This window comes from Mycena indigotica (genome assembly GCF_014461135.1).
Source record: "Mycena indigotica strain 171206Taipei chromosome Unknown Mind.scaff0004, whole genome shotgun sequence".
NCBI lineage: Eukaryota > Fungi > Basidiomycota > Agaricomycetes > Agaricales > Mycenaceae > Mycena > Mycena indigotica.
The window spans coordinates 2992079-3010713 of NW_023503003.1; the positions used below are offsets into that span (position 1 = coordinate 2992079).

The 18635-nt window shown below is 49.5% G+C and overlaps 7 protein-coding genes across 7 annotated transcripts; 3 read left to right on the forward strand and 4 right to left on the reverse strand.

Annotated features, from left to right (window-relative positions):
- Window positions 1-122: 122 nt before the first annotated feature.
- On the reverse strand, window positions 123-930 carry MIND_00483600 (Ribosomal-S17-N domain-containing protein; the record flags this gene model as incomplete). The annotated part of the gene is made up of 6 exons (XM_037361638.1): window positions 123-214; window positions 268-351; window positions 399-527; window positions 575-670; window positions 718-877; window positions 928-930. 6 exons carry the CDS (start codon window positions 928-930, stop codon window positions 123-125), a joined length of 564 nt encoding a protein of 187 aa, XP_037221930.1.
- Window positions 931-1247: 317 nt separating this feature from the next.
- On the forward strand, window positions 1248-4509 carry MIND_00483700 (DNA ligase; the record flags this gene model as incomplete). Its single annotated transcript, XM_037361639.1, has 16 exons — window positions 1248-1290; window positions 1340-1548; window positions 1592-1642; window positions 1690-1764; window positions 1803-2011; window positions 2059-2124; window positions 2171-2336; window positions 2388-2528; window positions 2579-2680; window positions 2730-2898; window positions 2952-3027; window positions 3075-3372; window positions 3419-3601; window positions 3653-3883; window positions 3943-4290; window positions 4339-4509. The coding sequence occupies exons 1-16, from the start codon at window positions 1269-1271 to the stop codon at window positions 4507-4509; spliced, it is 2517 nt and encodes an 838-aa protein (XP_037221931.1). The 5' UTR covers window positions 1248-1268.
- Window positions 4510-4551: 42 nt separating this feature from the next.
- On the reverse strand, window positions 4552-5160 carry MIND_00483800 (Mitochondrial pyruvate carrier; the record flags this gene model as incomplete). Its single annotated transcript, XM_037361640.1, has 5 exons — window positions 5094-5160; window positions 5028-5047; window positions 4873-4970; window positions 4807-4826; window positions 4552-4760 (listed from the first exon to the last, which is right to left on the reverse strand). Exons 1-5 carry the CDS (start codon window positions 5149-5151, stop codon window positions 4552-4554), a joined length of 405 nt encoding a protein of 134 aa, XP_037221932.1. The 5' UTR covers window positions 5152-5160.
- An 88-nt stretch (window positions 5161-5248) lies between these two features.
- On the forward strand, window positions 5249-6649 carry MIND_00483900 (uncharacterized protein; the record flags this gene model as incomplete). The annotated part of the gene is made up of 7 exons (XM_037361641.1): window positions 5249-5705; window positions 5754-5946; window positions 5993-6038; window positions 6084-6122; window positions 6175-6260; window positions 6307-6443; window positions 6498-6649. The coding sequence occupies 7 exons, from the start codon at window positions 5249-5251 to the stop codon at window positions 6647-6649; spliced, it is 1110 nt and encodes a 369-aa protein (XP_037221933.1).
- Window positions 6650-6694: 45 nt separating this feature from the next.
- MIND_00484000 (RAD21/Rec8 N-terminal domain protein) lies at window positions 6695-10801 on the reverse strand (the record flags this gene model as incomplete). The annotated part of the gene is made up of 23 exons (XM_037361642.1): window positions 6695-6849; window positions 6896-7032; window positions 7078-7396; window positions 7445-7579; window positions 7826-7851; window positions 7892-8029; window positions 8079-8172; window positions 8218-8539; window positions 8585-8637; window positions 8683-8802; window positions 8850-8939; window positions 8988-9108; window positions 9157-9365; window positions 9415-9436; window positions 9484-9622; window positions 9669-10020; window positions 10073-10100; window positions 10149-10218; window positions 10270-10387; window positions 10435-10445; window positions 10494-10526; window positions 10574-10696; window positions 10746-10801. 23 exons carry the CDS (start codon window positions 10799-10801, stop codon window positions 6695-6697), a joined length of 2871 nt encoding a protein of 956 aa, XP_037221934.1.
- Window positions 10802-10993: 192 nt separating this feature from the next.
- Window positions 10994-12916, reverse strand: MIND_00484100 (uncharacterized protein; the record flags this gene model as incomplete). The annotated part of the gene is made up of 9 exons (XM_037361643.1): window positions 12806-12916; window positions 12663-12758; window positions 12437-12616; window positions 11992-12380; window positions 11895-11940; window positions 11713-11849; window positions 11414-11666; window positions 11329-11365; window positions 10994-11280 (listed from the first exon to the last, which is right to left on the reverse strand). Exons 1-9 carry the CDS (start codon window positions 12899-12901, stop codon window positions 10994-10996), a joined length of 1521 nt encoding a protein of 506 aa, XP_037221935.1. The 5' UTR covers window positions 12902-12916.
- Window positions 12917-12994: 78 nt separating this feature from the next.
- On the forward strand, window positions 12995-18544 carry MIND_00484200 (INCENP-ARK-bind domain-containing protein; the record flags this gene model as incomplete). The annotated part of the gene is made up of 11 exons (XM_037361644.1): window positions 12995-13149; window positions 13197-13299; window positions 13343-13917; window positions 13955-15653; window positions 15700-16287; window positions 16374-16519; window positions 16571-16642; window positions 16693-16900; window positions 17107-17259; window positions 17309-17400; window positions 17452-18544. 11 exons carry the CDS (start codon window positions 12995-12997, stop codon window positions 18542-18544), a joined length of 4884 nt encoding a protein of 1627 aa, XP_037221936.1.
- Window positions 18545-18635: the final 91 nt, after the last annotated feature.

The window sequence follows — 18635 nt, forward strand, 5'->3', positions numbered from 1 at the left end:
TTGGCGCCAGTGTCGATGAAGTTGGTGAGACGAACGTCACAAAAATGATGATGGCATGACCATAGGTGGATTTTGTAGAATTTATCGCGGCATACAGAGGCATAAACTACTCATGCTACACCTCAAAACTTCCCAAACGACTTGGCTGCAGCCTTGTTTTTCGACACACGCAGAACGTTGAACCGCACCGTCTTTGACAGTGGCCGGCATTGCCCTAAGCATGATTATAAACAACTGAAACCGCAAAACCAATTCAACATAACGAACCGACGGTGACAGTGTCGCCAAGCTCCACACGGAAAGCAGGAGAGACATGGGCAGCAAGATTCTTGTGTCTCTTTTCGTAACGGTCTATAGCCTGCATGAGGCACGCCCAAATAAATATGGAAGCCACGTACTATATTTCGGAATATAGTGGAGGTAGTCCCGACGGATGATAATCGTGCGGGTCATCTTTGTCGAGACGACCTTTCCGGTGAGGATGCGACCACGAATGGAAATGTCGCCAGTGAAGGGGCATTTTTTGTCTATGTCAAATCAGCCAAGTGAGAGCTGTAAGGCTGACATTACGCACCAATGTATGTGCCATTAATGGCCTCTGAAGGCGTCTTGAAACCAAGCCCAACCTCCTTGTACCACCTCTTCTCCTTAGTGGAGATCTTCTTTCCGCCTATCGCATGTAAAAAACTTGAGCCTCCAAACAAACAGCAGACCAACCGCGCGCTTTGGCGTTGTGAAAGATGGGCTGTTTTTGGAAAGCTTTTTCGATCTGAAAGACGATGAGACTGGTGCATACTGGGTGCAGGGAAACTCGCCTGCTCAGCCATGGTGGGTGTCGGGGTCTTGAGGGTGAATTGATGGGTGATGGCGTGACCTGCTGTGCAGTACCAGGAGAGAATAGTCAGAGGACAAACAAATTCGCAGTACCATTCAATTACAATCCGAACAAGGGTCTACGAGGCCGGATGTAGCTCGCAAGGTGGTGGAAACTAATAAATATCCAGCTATTCGCTAGGAACCAAAGGCATCATCTGAATCAGAGGCTTGTTCCATAGACGATGCTCTTGGGCGGCTCAATTACTAATCGGACAATGTACAAAAGATACAATGCATGCGAGCTGTGAGGTATGGACTCTACACATATCTGAAGTTTGGAGCTCTCGAGTCGTTTACAGTAAATTGAGTCAATCTTCAACCGTCATCGCCGCGTGACAGCGCATCAGCGTGACCGTATGCTACGCGTTGTCGCACCCTCCCTTCGTCTGTTTATGGGTCGTCAGCAAACTTTAGGTTTGTAAGGTCCTCGCGTCTTCCAGATAATTCTCTAACGGATATACAGGAAAATTCTTTGAAATGCCCAAGTCCTCTAAAGCCGCCCCACCACAACAAACCAGCCTCGCAGAAATGTGGGGACCCAAGAAGACAAAAGACGCGACAAAAGACGCGTCGAAGCCCCCGGAAACCAAACCTAGCCCACCAATTTCTTCGCCCCCGCCTCTAATCGCGTCAACAAAGTCCTTTAAAGACTCAGTGGAAGAGACACAAATGGTGGTTGACCAACGCATGTATCCCGCAGTCTGAACGACTTTAGATGTCTGACGTTCAGCAGCCGAATCCTCCAAACGCAAAGACGCGACCTCCAGTGAAGCTAGACATATTATCCCTGTTACGGGCTAACTAGTTTTGTAGAGGAAGACAGTGGACCCCGTGTCAAGCGGAGGAGAATCGTTGACTCGGATGCTGAGGATGACGAGTCTCCGTCGGGTGAGTCTACTCTTCGCTTGTGACCTCCTTTGAGCCAGCTCCCAGCTCTACCATCCTCATCTCAGTCGGTTTCTGCAGCCCAGGGCAAACAGAAGACTAAACTAATCAACCGTAAACCAAGTCAAGACAACGATAATGAGGCTGGAATTCCTAGTGCAGATGAAGGGGAAGATGAAGCTGACATGGATGAGATGGACTCGGATGAAGAGAACGAGATTATGGATGGCAGGGGCGGGGCTTCCAAGATGTGCGTCCAACATCAGACAAGTGAACTTCTTGACTCCCTTCCCTTAGTGCAGAAGCGGCGCTCTCACGAATAGAGGAAGTTGATATCAAGGGCGGTTGGAAGGCTGGAGACCCGTACGTTTGCATTGGTATTGCCACTCATCTTCGACGCATATTTCAGAGTCCCATATGCCGCTCTTGCTAAAACGTTTTCCCTTATTGAGAGCACCACCAAGCGTCTGGAGAAGAATGCGCTCTTAACATCCTTCTTATATCTGGTCATCCAACGAAGTGCCAAAAACGACCATAAGTCCTTATTGCAAGCTGTTTATCTGTGCATAAATCGAGTGAGGGCGCAAATTCTACTGGTCATCTAATTCTCATGCGCTGCGTTATAGCTTAGTCCAGATTATGTCGGGGTTGAGCTGGGGATAGGGGAGAGCCTGCTCATAAAAGCTATAGGTGAATCAACAGGGAGGAGTATCGCTGTGATCAAAAGCGACCTTAAAGAAGTCGGGGATCTTGGACTCGTTGCAAAGGTTAGTTTAAGGCCACTGCTCTCCTACCCGCTCTCACTTCTCACAATCAGAATTCGAAAAACAGTCAGAGGACTCTATTCAAACCGAAGCCATTAACTCTGCCGGTGGTTTTCTCGAATCTCCGCGAAATTGCACTCACAAGTGGTCATTCAGTGTGTCGTCTACTCATTCGTACCCTGTTCTTGCTTATGCCCGTTGTAGTCGCAAAACAAGAAAGTGTCCATTATCACGAAACTACTTGCCGCCTGTCAAGATTCGGAGGCCAAGTATATCGTGCGGAGTCTGGAAGGCAAACTGCGGATAGGCAACGCAGAGCGTTCGGTCGTCGTTGCGCTGGCACATGCAGCTGTCCTTGTCGAGAAAGACAAAGGTACGCTTAATTTCCCTCTGTTCACAGGTCACACCGTTCTCATAACATCGCAGCGGGCAAGAAATGGACTAAGGAGAAGCTGGAAACCAAACTTGAAGAGGGGGCAAACATCATCAAGTCAGTGTATAGGTGGGCAAAGCGTTTTCGTGTTCGACTGGTGCATTGAAGGATACCAGCGAACTTCCCTCTTACGACGAAGTCATTCCCGCTCTCCTGGAGCATGGGATCGAGAATTTGCATGACCATTGCAAGCTGACCCCTGGGGTCCCGCTGAAGCCCATGCTAGCCAAACCAACCAAAGCTATTGGCGAGGTTCTGGATAGGTTCGAAAACAAGAGATTCACTTGCGAGTACAAGTACGACGGAGAACGTGCACAGGTTCATCAACTGGAAGACGGGACTGTTGGCGTCTTCAGTAGAAACTCCGAAGATATGAGCAAGAAGTATCCAGACTTGGTAGAACAGCTCCCCAACGTAAGAAACAATGTTTTTCTTGTTGGCACGACTGAAGCCTTCGCAGTGTATCAAGGACAGCACCAAGTCCTTTGTGTTGGATGCTGAAGCTGTTGCGATCGACCGAACAACGGGCAAGCTCATGCCCTTCCAGGAATTAAGCCGCCGGAAACGCAAGGACGTCAAAGTCGAAGACATTCAAGTTCGCGTTTGTTTGTTTGCCTTCGATCTCCTATATCTTAACGGCGAGGTATGCCTAGCATCTTCAGTGGTAATCATGGTTGAACATCGCCCCCTGTAGCCACTTTTGAAGCTTCCGCTGACCGAACGGCGCAAGTTACTGCGCGAACATTTCCAAGCTGTGCCTGGAGAATTTGACTTTGCGAAATCTTCCGACAGCGAAAGCACAGAAGACATCCAAACGTTCCTGGAGCAAAGCGTCAAAGACGGTTGTGAGGGTTTGATGGTCAAAATGATGGAGAGCGATGCGAGCTTCTACGAGCCCAGTCGACGGAGCGTGAATTGGCTCAAGGTTCGTTTTTGATATGGTCGTGAATTGTCGCAAGAATAAATTGAAATCATTTTCTCTAGCTCAAAAAGGACTATTTAGCCGGTGTTGGCGACTCGCTCGACCTTGTCGTTGTCGGAGGATACTATGGCAAGGGCAAGCGGACTAATGTTTATGGTGCCTTCTTGCTTGCCTGCTACGACAGCGACGACGAAGTCTATCAAACCATTTGCAAGATTGGAACTGGATTCAGCGAAGAGGCTTTACAGTCTCATTACGAGACTTTGAAGCCGCTCGAATTGACCAAAGTTCGAGGAGATATCAAAGCTGGCGGAGCCAAACCCGACGTGTGGTTTGAGCCACAGATTGTTTGGGAAGTATTGACAGCGGACCTGAGTCTCAGCCCCGTCTACACTGCGGCCCAGGGAGTGGTAAGCTGATCCAGAGTTTTCGCTTCATTGCGCCGTAACCTTTGTCAGGTCGAAGAACGGGGAATCTCGTTGCGTTTCCCTCGGTTTGTTCGTATACGAGATGATAAATCAGCCGAGGATGCCACTGGACCAGAACAGGTGGCAGAGATGTATCAAAGTCAGGCATTGGCGCAGAGTAAAGGGAAAAAGAAGGGGGGCGACGACGGGGACTTTTGGTGAGCATTTAGGTGATACATATATTAGTAGTAGGAGCAAGTTAGTCTATTTTTTTAGATCCTGGGCAGCCTTGACCGCTTCAGTGACTTTGCCTGTGGCTTTGTCTGCGACATCTCCAATGGTGACGCCGAGTTTCTTTTCTCTGCCGCCATAGTGCCAGTAATTGACAAACCGTGCGTCTTGAACCGATTGGGCGGCAGCATTCGTGAAATGGCAAGCAAAGAGCAGATAATTTCGGGGTTGGACACGCCATGCTATGAACTTGGTTTGAGACCGAAGCTTCCTATAGATTTGACACACCAAATCGCATGAAGACCAAACTAAACGGGATGAGAGTCGCGTGCAAAGCCGACGCGTTCAACTCACGAATAGCTCAGCAGAGCTGTGGTCATTGTGCCGGAGATGAACTCCTCATCCTTTTGTAAGTCGGCGAGAGCAGCTAGCGGAAGACCCCAGTTTGCGACCTGAGATGATAGTTGGGGTTAGGGCTGTTCCATTGGGGGCGAACAAAGTGAACCAACAGGACCCCAGAAATGTGTACCTAGTGCAAGTTAGAAAATATTATGGCGTCGAGAAGAAGGACCCACTGAAGAAGTATTCACGAGCAGCTGGAGAACGCAGCCAAGTGAAGAAGGTGGATGCCATTACAGAAGTGGAGTGACAGCGTGACTCGACTTTGAACGGGCCGAAAATATTCCTATCCTCGGCGCCTCATGGTTGTTCTTTTCTGCCTTTGACGAGTATGGCCTATACTCCATACTACAACTATGCGCCTCAGCAACAACTCTATGGGCCTGGCCCATTATCCCACCCAAGCAGTTATCATCCCATTTATGCGCCAAACGCTACCCCAATATATCCACCAACCGCCTACAGCTCGACTCCCCACCCAGCCCCCACTCCATTCATCCCCCCAAGTTCATTCGTAGAGCCCATACCCGAAAAACCAGTCAAACCAGAGTCGAAAAATCGGCCCAAACACAGTCATCGTGCTGCCACAACACCACTTCCTCTTAAATCTGCCCTGAAGAAACCACCTGGCGCAACTCCAGCTCCATCAGCGCCGATTCCACTCTCAGAATCCACCGGAGACAGGCCCAGAAAGCACTCCAAACATCGGCAAGAAAAGGCAACCACTCGAGCTCCGCCACCAGCGGCGGCCACTACGACCATCGACCCATCCGATGCGGCAGTGTCGTGTTTGTGCTTCCTCATGTCTATAATAGTTTACTGAATGTCACGTTTAGATCATATGTTTGTTACTTTCAAAGGCGACAGCGAGCTTCTGCTTGAAAACACGCTGGACAATGCACGGAAAGACATCGAAGAAGTCCTTAGACTCTGGAAACACGGTCTCGAATCGTCGCAATATCGCGCCTCTGACTGGACCATTCGGTTCAAAAACGGACCCTGGAACATGGCGGGTCCTGATGTCGCTGAGTACGCGCCAAACCATGCCCTATCATTCATATGACCTCGGCTTTAGCGCCTGGGGATTAGTAGTCTCACTGTTTACTTTGTTTGCTCGACGAGTGAGTCTATCCTTTTCTCCTACGTCTTTTTCATGTTCTTGCTAGGGATTTTCTTTTGTTGCGTCTACAAAAACCACGACCACAGTGTGTGACTTCCCCCTGAATCACAACACCGTGTCTGAACTAGCCATCTCAGCAACCGCGTCTAATATTCCAAGCAACCACTATAGACTATAAAGCGCATTTTTTTCTGGCGTACATGTCGCGTAACGGGAGGAGAGCGTAGGGCGTTTCGACTCGTCTCGCGTCTGCTCAAATTTCTCCACAGGACATTGATCAATCCTCCAGCCCATATTATGTCCGGATTTGGAGCGAAACTGCAGGCGTGTGTTGACCATGTCGATGTCAGCTACGACTCCGACCTCGTTATCTCGGAGATTAAGCGGGAGATCGGGGGTACAGGCGGTAAGCAGCATTTTTTTGCTCAGATGGCTCTTTCTTACGATCGTCCCATCTCAGTGAAGCCATCCTTTTTCCTGATGAAAATCATGAAAATCATAATGGACTTTGGCTATGAACTGAAGGCGACAGTACCGATGGCACGTGGAGGGCCATTAGGAATGGGGTCTCGACGAGAGCTTCTAGTTTTCAAGGGCAGTAGCGGGGAATAAAAGGGCTAATAGTGTATCGATATCTATGTACTTACTAAGCTGTAATCATACCATCTTGATGACCTTGCTCCCGTCTGCGACGCCTGCCAGACTTTTTGCGGAAACTAGACCGTTGGCATCTTTCCGCTCAAGCAGAAGGTCCCACCAGCCAAACAGAAAGTCACGAGCAATGAGCTTGAACCACGGTGTAAATGAATTTTCTAAAACAGGTCGAAATACGGAAGGAAATGAGAAGACACGACGAACCAGGGCTATCAAACATGGCCTGGAGTTCTGCTTTGTCAACATACTTGTAGTCCCGAATTTCGTTTAGGTTGGGGGCCACTGAAACATCGGCCGTGATGAACAGAATATAGTCGACTAGAAGATTGTTGAGGGCTTGTCTCGAGCGGCCGCAATCGAGTTACTCGCCTTCGTGTTCTCCCCACATTCCGTTTGACGGAGCGAGGTAATGGATGCGAGTAAGATATTGGAAGTTGTCTATGGGGGTCTGGCTGCGAGGAATGCCCAGTTCATGCTCCAATTTGCGGGAGGCAGCAGAGCGAACGCCGAGCTGTGCCTGTTCGATTTTTTCTTCTTCAAAGTCGTCGAGGGGGTGCGAGCAACAGGTGTTGGTCCACATATCCGGAAACGTGATCTTTTCAGAGGCCCTTTGCTGGAGAAGCAGCTTCCCGTCCGATGGACGGAAGACAAAGGCAGAGAATGCTCGATGTAGCAGGCCTTTGTTTATGTTCTCCATGAGGTGACCTGACTCTGTGAGCTCAAATGGAAGTGAAAAAATTGGAGAGAGCATACAAGTTTTCTTGTCCATCGCGCCAATAGCGTTGTCCTGCTCGTCTACAAGAATGCAGCGTTCATCCATGAGTCTCGATTGCTCGGGGTCATAAGCGGAGAGATCGATGCTCGCAAGAGCAGCCTTTGCGGCCAGCACTGCAGGTGAAGACATTGATACTAGTCGGGAGGAGCGGGGTAAGTGGCGCGACGAGCGCAAGAACCGAGTATAATAAGAGAGTAACAGGTTTGGCGTCGGGGTTTAGAACAAGAGGTATCCGATTTCATTTCAGAAATCGTAAGTTACAATAAAAGCACTTCACGGCCACGTGCACTTCTTCTCCTCAACTTCTACTATGTCACCACTGCGAGCCTCAACGCCGAGTAGGGTTTCTCCTGTTCTACCTTCAGCAGATCCTTCGTAGCAAGAACTAGAAAGCGGTCAGTCAGCGTCGGCCAACAAAACAATACCGGAAAACTGTCAGACCAAGACAATGATAAAAGGCTGCTGCAGCAACGTGCCGAGTGCTCGTCGACATTGGGACCACCGTATCAAAGCTAAGCCCTGCCATTGAGTTCGGAAGTCCTTGTAACTGCATTTTCACATATCTGGAGAGCCGTCAATAGCGGTTACCGCGCTCAGACGAAACCATCGTACTCGAGGAAGTTATACGAGTTTCTTTCAAGCGTGATCAAGTTCATCTCCGAGCGTTGCGACTCTTGATTGACCTCTTCTTGCATCTGGGCGTCTACTACTTTCGCTGTTAGCATGTGCGACACAAGTGAATGGAACAAACCGTCAAAAGCATAATCTTCTCCGACCGTATGAGAGTCCTTGATCGAAATGTGCATGCCATCGACACTCCCGGCTTGACTTGGTACAAGCGAGCTCTCTCTACGGCTGAAGGAGCCACCTCTCAATTTGATGTCTGCTCGATCAATGCTGATTTGATCACTGGCCATTGGCCCTCCTCCTGCACTGGACGATACACCGCCTGCATTGTCCCACGGGAAAAGAGAGCTGCGTTGTGACCCAGAAGCAGGAATTTGTGGCTCAATCTCAAATCGGCCATCGAGCACGGATGCTGGACGGGAATTGTGACGGGCTTGACCTGGTTCCTTTGCCACAGGTGAGTGTTTGTCCGGGAGCAATCTATATCATACCTCTGAAGAACGTCTTTGTGGAGTCGGTTCCCGCACTTGCCCATACAGATTGTCTTCGACAAGTTAGCACGTACCAAGCAAAGATCAGTATGCCCTACCTTCCATATTGGGAATCCCGTCTTGCATTTCGAACATTTGGTTTTCTTCAAAAGGGTTGGGCTGAGGAGGTTCTACTTCCACAGCATCCCAGATCTTGCGACGTTTGGAAGGAGGCTCTTCTGCGCTAATGTCAAACGAAACATGGGATGTCGTGAACAAAATTCACCCTCTTCGTGGATGGAAACTATGCCAGTTCTTGCCTCGACCTGAACCTTGAAGTTCTCTTGCCAAAACTCGACCAGGGTTTCCGCTTGTACTATCAAACCTTCAGCCCACTACTCCCCGCCATGATTTGTTGTCTTACATCCGCGCGGAGCACCCCACACCAGCTTCTCAAGCAACAAACCGCCATCTTTCTCTGCTCGCTTTTGTTCAATTCCACGTCTCAAGATCGCTTGCGATTTGAGGTATTCGGCACGTGCCGTCTGCGACTGGTCAATAAAACATCCCTCATATGGCGACGGAGGAATTACTTTCAATTCCTCATCTGTGAGCTCCGTTCGGGCATCGAGAAGCAATCGGGTTCTTTTTGCCTTCTTGGCGACAGGTTTCGTAGCATTCGTTGGTTGGTTCGTAACATCGAAGAGAGGAGCTTCGTCTTGCGAAAGGAATAAACGTGAGAAGGACGTTGCTGGACTCAATGCGGACAATTGCTTGCGCAGACTGGACGGAGGAATGTTTTCTCAAAATGCTGTTAGGCAAGGGTAATGGGTGATATAGGTGTGCTCTACCTTTGTCTGGACCATTAATGGCCTGAAAAGCTGAAGTAAGATTGTCTGATGATGCGAAACAACGATTACCTTTCTCTTGCGAGGGGTAGTAGCCGGCATCGATTCGCTTCTCATTTGGTTTCCGGCCTCGAAATCTAAAGCTTGATTCATATCAACATCCATGGCACCAAAACCGTCCTGGTTGGCGAGACCATCGAAGGGCGGATCGCTTTGACAGGCGTCAAAATGGTTCTCGAGGATACCTTCAAACTGACTTAATGGGGTCTGGAAAAGCGCCCCACCCTTCACCCAACTCCTTCATCAAATCATCGCCTAAGCCCTCACCAATGCCAAGTTGGTCTGATGCAGAAAGAAACATGTCGTCCATGGCAAAGCCACCGCCTGCTTGTGATGAAGATGGGTCCTTGCCTGCATTGCTGATGAACGAAAGCTCGAAAGAGTTGGAAAGAAGATGTTCATGATCCTCCCGTAGCGTATGTAAGTCTAGCCCTCGATGTTCTTCCACAGGCTGGGAGGCCTTGGCTTTCCGTGATTGTTTCTTCGACTTCGTGTTGGGATTAAATTCATCTTCGGCGTCGTCTTCTTGAAGAGTCACATCGTTCTTGCCTTGGAGCAGAAAAGACTTGTCTTTTTCGCGCTCAATTATCAAGTAACACACCTGAGATATTCAGGAATTCGTCCCAATCCTGAACACAGTAAGCAGGTTTTTTTGCGCGTCGCGGACCGATGCTCACAAGGACCAACGCGTCAAAGTCTATCAGGAAGCCGGCAGTGGAATCTTTGGGTAAATTCAAGGCGGACAATCTTTACTTGGGAGTCAAAACAGACAAAAAGGCGAGGAGCGGTTAGACACACCGTGCAGTGGGCTGAGCCATTTGTAGATCCAGTGCCGAGGCCGTCTTCATCTCTTGCACGACTTTCTTGAGGGAGGCGACACAACTCGTCACATCGCTGAAGAAAATCTCTTGCTTCACTGTGCTTGCTCAGTACATCACAGTGGCCCATATATGTTCAGCGCACCTTTATATACCCTTGGAGGCAAATTTTCAGCAAATTATTGAGTCAAATCGTAATCTTACCGAGCGACACCAATCATCAAATTGCTCGAGAGCCTATAACATCACTGAGCAGTTGCGCGAGGGGACTGAAAGGCAAAGACCTCAATGCCAGCGGCTCTTCAGGGTCAGCAATCAGGTCGCATAACTGGGAGATGTCTGCAGAGAGCACTGAGCGTTTGGGTAACTTCTTGAAAGTTGACTTGGACCCAAGCGTCGCGGCCAACCTAATTGACGAATATCAACGAGACGCGATTTATACGCTTGACGGTGTACCAGAGGAGTCCAAAGCCACTATCGCGCTTCGCTAAAAGCTCGGAAGAGAAAAACATGATGATGCAGACTGCCGTTAGTGGGAAGTGAGCGCAGTGGGCAAAGAGTCCAGATTATTGTTGTTTCGAGCTTTGTTGAGAATTAGAGAAGGATTAAGCACATTAGGGAGGAAGAAAAGCAGATGGAAGAGGGAGGCAAGCAGGAAGTGAACGAAGCTAGCTTATTATGTACAAGATGTGCCAACTAGTATTTCAGGCCGTGATTAGTCGTTTGCCTTCAACTCCGCCCACAAGACGGGCAAACAGTTCGTCTCGAGCTCCCATCCACATAAACTCTTCAACGTGCGTAACCCCTACAGTATCTACCCAGGTGAGGGAAAGGGAATCAAAGAGACCATGTCTCCTCCTCTTCTTCACGGCACGTAGGCTGACTAACGGTATCTCTAATGCGGCATTTGATGAGACGAGTGAGGTGAAATATAGTCTGTCAACAGTCAAGGTTATCAAGCCAGGCGCCGAAGTGTGTTGAGCAGGAAATGCTACGATCGATGGTTCAGCACTCATCAAGCTTCTACGGCAATACGAACTGTGGGTCGGAGCTGCTCCAGCTGACGAACGTGAAGGCTGGAACCAGGTTAGATGAATTCAGTGCCGGGATAGACAAATACCAACCAGCGCATGGGTGACCCGCCTTCTTTCGTTGACTAAATTTCGGCCTTGAGCAGCAATCTCAGCCCATTTCTTCCAGTTCACGTTGCGTGCCGACTCGGAGCGCCGACCGTCTGAACTTGAAGTGGAATGGGCTTTGTCAGCATCGTCAACGGGAGGCCCGGGGCTGACATCCAAACCAGCAGCAACGCGACGAGAGATTAGCTCCATTGCATAGTCCGCATCAGTGGGGGCATCAGCGAATGGTGGAGGCAATCTGGTGACATTGGGTTTCAAACAACGCGCATGGAATATGACTGTACTTGGATCGTTCTTGGGATGGTAGCGCCGCAATTACTGGCACTATGTGCCAATACAGAATACCGCCGACCAGATAGAGTAATTTTGCCAGGTATTCGGCAGGAACGAGAAGCGTTAGAAGGAAGAGCACAAATAAGGTCTATAACAGTGTCAAACACGCGACGGAGCGGAACGAAACACAGACAATGCCATAGAACATGGAGGACGTCGGCTGACGCCAAATGAAGATGCTGCAGTTTCCACTAAGTAAAAACGAAAGAAAAGGTGTTAATCAGTCATACTTTTTAACTCTCTCGTGAAGGTCTGCAATGTCTGCCATAGTCTTCAGGCACGCTTGCTTCATATCGTTTTCCCGATCAGTCTCCTCCAAACTTTCAGAGTCCAAGACAGTGGCAGGCGGCTCATCGATTGAAGTATGTGCTGTTTTCGCTTTTGGTTTGTTGAAGACTCTGAACAAGCGCCATATTTCTCGGGCACCAAAGGACGATGTCGCGGAAAACCTTGCGGCAAATTCACGACCAAATTCACTCGACCGCTTGATCTCTTCGTGGTGAGCATTGAGCTCCGAGAGCGTTGGGTAAGAGAGCAGTCTGCGGCGGAGTAGGGACCAGAGAATGCGCAAGATGATTGACGGCAGCAGTAGGTTATGATACCAAAGCGCCCAATACATCTACTTACGAATTAGTCAAATGATGCTGAAACAAGGTTGTCATGATCAGAACGGACTGTGCAAAAAACAGCACTCGTTTGTCGATTATCCCACCGCGCGAGTGCTAGCAATGAGGCAAAGAAGGGCTGATAGGCGGAGAAAGACAGATATAGTCTCTCAGTGGTAAGTCGTAGGCGTCCAAATGTAAAGAGAGGTGGAGTAGGGCTTGTACTCGGGAGTCGCGGAATCACATAGCGCTGCTCCATGTAGATGGGAAGGCAAAGATTTGGTTTAAAAGCTCACTGTTGCAATTATGTTGGATATGCACGAGGATTCGTCTAAATGGCGTTGATATGTGGGCGAAGGTTCTTGGTCTTGCACTTGAACTTCAGAGACATGCTTTCAATCGCATCAACGGCTGGAACTTGAACTTGGAAGGAGCTCACAGCCGAAAAGAAAGAGAGAAATCGATTTATTTCATCTGCATCGTATAATTCGCGAAGCTTTTGCTCAGAAAGTGGTTCGTCGTGGTGGGGTTGCATGAGGCATTGGCGTAGAGGATGAAGTCATCATGAAGGCACGAACGCGTGACAAAGTCTCGTGACTTGGATCAACGCGTCTCCAACCTCAACAACATGGACGGGGGCGGAGTGCTCGAATGGTGCAATGCCACCCGTTTTTCCATGGCCAACGATCCTGGCCGTCAGCTTTTTCACGACCAAGTTCAAAACCACGGCCTGCTTTTTCTTGACGACTACCTCGACAACATTTTAGCTGGACCGCGGCGAGAGTGCGTTTCTCTATTATGCTCGAACCCCCTTGCTCACGCTTTTGAAGCCCGCTCATTGAGCTCGTCAAAACACCCGGTCGCAACAAGGCATCTGCAAAGAAACTGGTTTCTAGTTCCGCATTAAAGACAACGGTCACATACTCCCTCGAGGTGAGACCTTACCATTGCCTCAACACTACTAATAATGGGATAGGACGACTCGCCTTCCAAAGAAAATGTGACGCCAGTGAATGCATTCCACCAGAAGCTCATCCAAGCACAAAACGAAACTATACCAACCAGTCTGGCTGATACTGAGCCTGTTCCAGTCACCGAACCCCCACCACCAGTTCAGAGTGAATTATTTGTCATCACCGAAGACGATGAGAACGAGAGGAGTCGTGTGTCTCTCGGTGTTCAACAGGACACCATCATGACCGTTGTGGCCGAGACGCACCAGCCAATCCCAGCGGAGCCTGAATGTACACCAACTATCGATCCCACACCACTACCTCCAACCGACTCGAGTATTCGTCCAGCCACTCCGATCACATCCCAAGATGTTGTCGACACTGAAATGCGACCAGTGTCACCAGAGCCTGAACCAGTGCATTCAACGCAAGCTTCAACAGATAGCACTTCAAGTATTACGAGTGTTCATAAACCATCCTTACCTGCCCTACCTGCCCCCATGCCATTCCGGAAATCATTCAAAGCACCAGTCGCGGAGTCCTCCAATGCTCAAACCACCGCTGTCACCCCAGGAGCTGGCTTGAAACGAACTTCATGGTTAATGAAAGCGCGCGAAGTGAAGATGTCGATAAAGCGACCGACTCTCCCCCCCTCCTGCCATCATCCCACCGGCCCAAAAGAGGAAGAGTGGCGATATGCTTGGTTTGGCTCCTGCCGCAGATACCCAAGAGGGAGAGGAGGAGGAGGCCGAGAGACCCATCAAGGCCGCAAAAGTCAGTCAAGACGATGTCGCCGCCACTCAGCCAAAAGCATCAGATGATCTAAGAGCCGAGCCCGATGCCGACGACGACGGTCTACTAACCCAACTCAAAAAAACTGTTGATGGTTTAGGCGCTCGATTGGGGAAGAGCATGGGAAAATCTCTTGGGGGAACGGCTGCCAATGCTTTGGCGGAAGCGCGCGCTGCTGCAGAGGCTCGAATCGCAGAGAGAAACAATCGCGAAGAAGAGGAACTCACAGTGGCAATGGGAGAACCAGTTGTTGATCCCATCCCAGAAGCCGAGCCAACATTAGATGTTTCAAGTCAAGAAGAAGTGACCAATGTCGCATCTCATTCAAGACTGAGCGTGTCAGACCTTGTTACTTCTTCAGAGAACACGAGTCGAACACAGAACAAACCTCTCCCCTCGGTACCCTCTCCACCCTTGTTCCATCGCATCCCAGCCGGTCCGGTGTTCAACAAACCCGTGTTTACCCCTCCAAAACCTTCGACTACCTCTGCCTTCAAGCTACCAGCAACCAATCCGTTTTCTCGCCCGGCGCCTGTGTCAGTCGGCCTTGGGACACGACTTCCATCACCCCATGCTCTCACAACTGCACCACTTTCTGCGCAATCCACGCTCGAGAGTATCAAATCCGAGACAATTTTTGACAGCCAAGAGACTCCAGCATGGATGCCATCGACACAAGAGACTGAGTACACTTCTGGCTTCGGCTCGCAGTCGCAATGTTCTCCGCCTCGTGGGCAGACAAACAACCTTGATGATGACGATAGTTGGCCTCTCCAAGAGCGTCTCGCAGCGACTTCATCCTGGCTCGCAAACACGGGGAACGCGAAGGATGATAGTTTGACCTGGAGTACCCTGCCTACCTCCAGCGTGAGAAGAGACACTGGGACTATTGCGCAACCTCTCAGCGAGCCGGTCCCAGAACCTCTAGGCGCATCGGTCGTACAACCTTTAGGTGAATCAATCGCTGACGATGTTGACATTGGTTTCTTGAATGACCAAGACGCTGATCGTCATGAAGAACAACCAATTCCTGGCTCGTTCCACATGGATATCGATGTCTCTGACGATGATGAGGATGCCAATGCACTGGATTTAGAGTTGCAAGAGAATGAGACGAGAAGCCAGAGTCAGATGTCTTTGGATTCGACAACATCCTCTCAATCTCACAACCAAGGCGGATTCTTCGGACATGCCACCAAACTTGTGAGCAGCATGCTCGGCTCAAGTAAGAAGGGCAAACCTGAAGTTAAGAGTCTACAACTCGCTGCGGCGGCGGCCAAGAAGGTATATGTCCGTCACAATAATCGTGCGTTAGGTTCTAATTCCCGGTTACAGCAACAGGAGGAGAAGGAAAAGAAAGCCAACAGGCTCAAAGAGATGGAAAACCGACGTCAGGCCGCATTGCAGCGAAAGGCCGACGAAGAAAAGGCAAAAGCGCTGGAAGAGGAACGCAAACTTAGAGAAGATAACGAACGTCGGAAGAAAGAACGCGACGAACTCACTGATAAGAGGCCGCTTGTCAAGAGTGTCGTGGTCAAAAAGGTGTGTAGGACCCTTGATGTCGTTCGCAGCTATTAAGCCTTTTCAGATCCCAGTGGAAAGCGAGAAGAAGCCAGAGCTCAAGAAAGTGGCGTCAAAACCGAATCTTAATGCGTCGACAAGCACCAAGGTTCCTGTTAAATCGAATGTCAGCAAACTGCCAGCTGCCGCGCCTGTTGCATCAACAAGCAAGCCGTTGGAGATGCCGAAAACTCAGACCAAGGGCAAAATGCCAGTTAAGGCGACTGCCATGGACGACGATATTGCCCAACCTTCTCAAATTTTACAAACACAAATGGCTGCTCGAGCCAAGGCTCAACTTCAGGCCGCTAATCCAACAACGCCAGTTGTCGCTAGTGAGAACATTGAACTACCTGATATCAACAGTGAATATTCCGATTCTGATGATGAAGATCGTCCTCGTAGTTTCAACCCCCCATCATGGGCGCAATCCCCCGACCTTCGTCAAGCTTTGGAAATGCAAAGTACCATCAATCCGGACGACATTTTCGGGGCGATTAGGCCTCTGAAGATGGATGAGCTTTTCAGGAATCGCACAGGTCGTTTCCGTGCTCGAACTAGCTCCGCAAATTGGACAGGTACCGACGGTTTGACTATAGAAGAACAAAGGGAATACGTACGCCGCATGGGCTACAAACCATGATGTTTATTTACTTTGTTTTTTTTGTGTATAATCCCACTATCTCATCACGTGATCACAAGTCCACTCCCTTCCTCCGTCACACCAACTCCATTATGGCTTCGTCTGCGTCGTCCCCGGAGATGCCAGCAGCCTCAGCCGTAGCATCCGAAAACCTGCTTTCCTACACCCATGCAACCCATGACGAGGTTCTCGAAGACCTTTCAAGGTAACCAATTTCCCGGCAAACACTTGACGGTCTCTCATGTGCGGCTCATAGCCGATTTATTCTCAATCTTCCTGAAGAAGAGCTTGCATCGCTGGAGCGTATATGTTTTCAAGTGGAACAAGCGTGAGTCAACTGTTTATCTATTTGTGGGGTCTTATTCTGAAGTTGGACAGACATTGGTTTTACGAAGACTTCATTCGTGAACAAAACCCCAAATTCCCCACTCTCCATCTCAAGAAATTCTCCGCGATGCTTTTCAATGCCTGTCCTATGCTGCATCAGTGGAACCACGACCACGAGCAGGCTTTCAACCATTTCATGCTATATAAAACCCGAGTCCCCGTTTGTGGAGCGATAATGCTGAACGATAAATGGGACAAAGTGCGTGGCATTGTTGCTGTCCGCGATCTGTTGGTTTTTAAACACTGCTGCTAGTGTGTGCTCGTCAAGGGTTGGAAACCATCTTCTGGTTGGGGCTTTCCGAAGGGCAAAATCAATGAGGATGAACCTCCTCATGCTTGTGCTATCCGTGAGGCGAGTTAATTCCACGTGTGAACTAATAACCCCCTTGTTAACGGATGTGTTAGGTCCTGGAGGAAACAGGTTATAATTTGGCTGGCCAGTTGAACAAAGAGGACGTGATTGAGGTGTCCATTAAAGAGCAGAAAATAGCGCTCTACATCGTACCCAATGTACCCGAAGACTATCCCTTCAAGACAAGGACCCGGAAGGAGATCAGTGTAAGGACGTCCATTCCATGTCTTTTCCCTGGTTTAACCTCAGTGACAGAAAATCGACTGGTTCAAATTGACAGACCTCCCGACGTGGAAACGAAGCAAACTTTCTCCTGGAAAATTTTATCTCATCACTCCATTTATTGGGTAGGATTTGTTGCAATTCGGAATCCACACCTTCATCTTACCCGCTCTCAGTCCTCTGAAAGCTTTCATCAATGAGCGCAAGCCACGTAGCCCACCACGCAAAGGCCAGAAACCCAAGAAACCACCACCAACCAATAATATACCAAGAGAGCCATCGCCACAACTGCCTGAGGAATCCAGCTCTCAGTCATCTTCGATGGATAATGGCGATCCTCAAACCCCTTCTCCGCAATACGCCACTGCCACAGCCACAGTCGTACAACAATCGTCGAATTTGGACCCAGACAAGATGGACCCCCATTTTGCCCGACTACTTTCTTCGTTAAGCTTGTCTGCGGCTACTGCAACGGGTCCGCAAGAAGGAGAGAAAGTTCTGACAGTGAAAACGACGGAGTCGGTTCGAGAGGCTTCCACACCTGTCCCAGTCACAGCTTCCTCTTCTGGTTCACGATCTTTACCTGCTATGAACGACGCCACTAGTATGGAAGGGGAAGCATCGTCACTCGTTCCCACGCTCAATCCACAATCTTTGCAGCCTATACAATCACCCTCACCACTCATTTTGAACCCAAGGCCAAGCGATCAACCCCCTCTAACCGATTCCGAAGCAATAATGTCGTCGCCAACAGCCTCTATCAGATCATTAGGCTCACGTCGAACGGCTAGCACGGCAGACATATCTCCGTATTTGTCGCGATCTACCCAAATGCCGAGTACTGCCAAACGAATGCAACAACTGGCTTTACTCGAATCTGTTGCCGATGAATCAGCCAAATTACTCCAACGCCAGACTCCACCAATTTTATCACCACCACTCCTTCGTCAATATCCTATTCCTCCTGCTTCGGTTCCTCCGCCACCGGTATTTGACCCTATGCAGGTCTTGTACTCGTCTGGCTATCCTATTCCTCCGCAACTGCCGCCCCATGACCCTTTCCAAGTGAGACCGTGGACAAGTCAGGCGTTTCACCGTGGCCCAGCGATGAGCATGTCGCAAGCTCAAATCCAAGCACTCGCAAATAACCAACGAGTCCCGATGGGAGCCTATCGACCTCCATTTGTTCACCCGATCGCCCCTCGAACCCTACCTACTCCCGGCGACAACTCTGGTTTGCTTTCTATACTAAACGGACGACGTGGATAGAAATACGTAGTATTTGTTTTGTTTTGTCCTGTAGCGAAGCGATGTATGCTAATGGAGTCCAAGAAGCGCAATAACAACATTTTGATCAGTC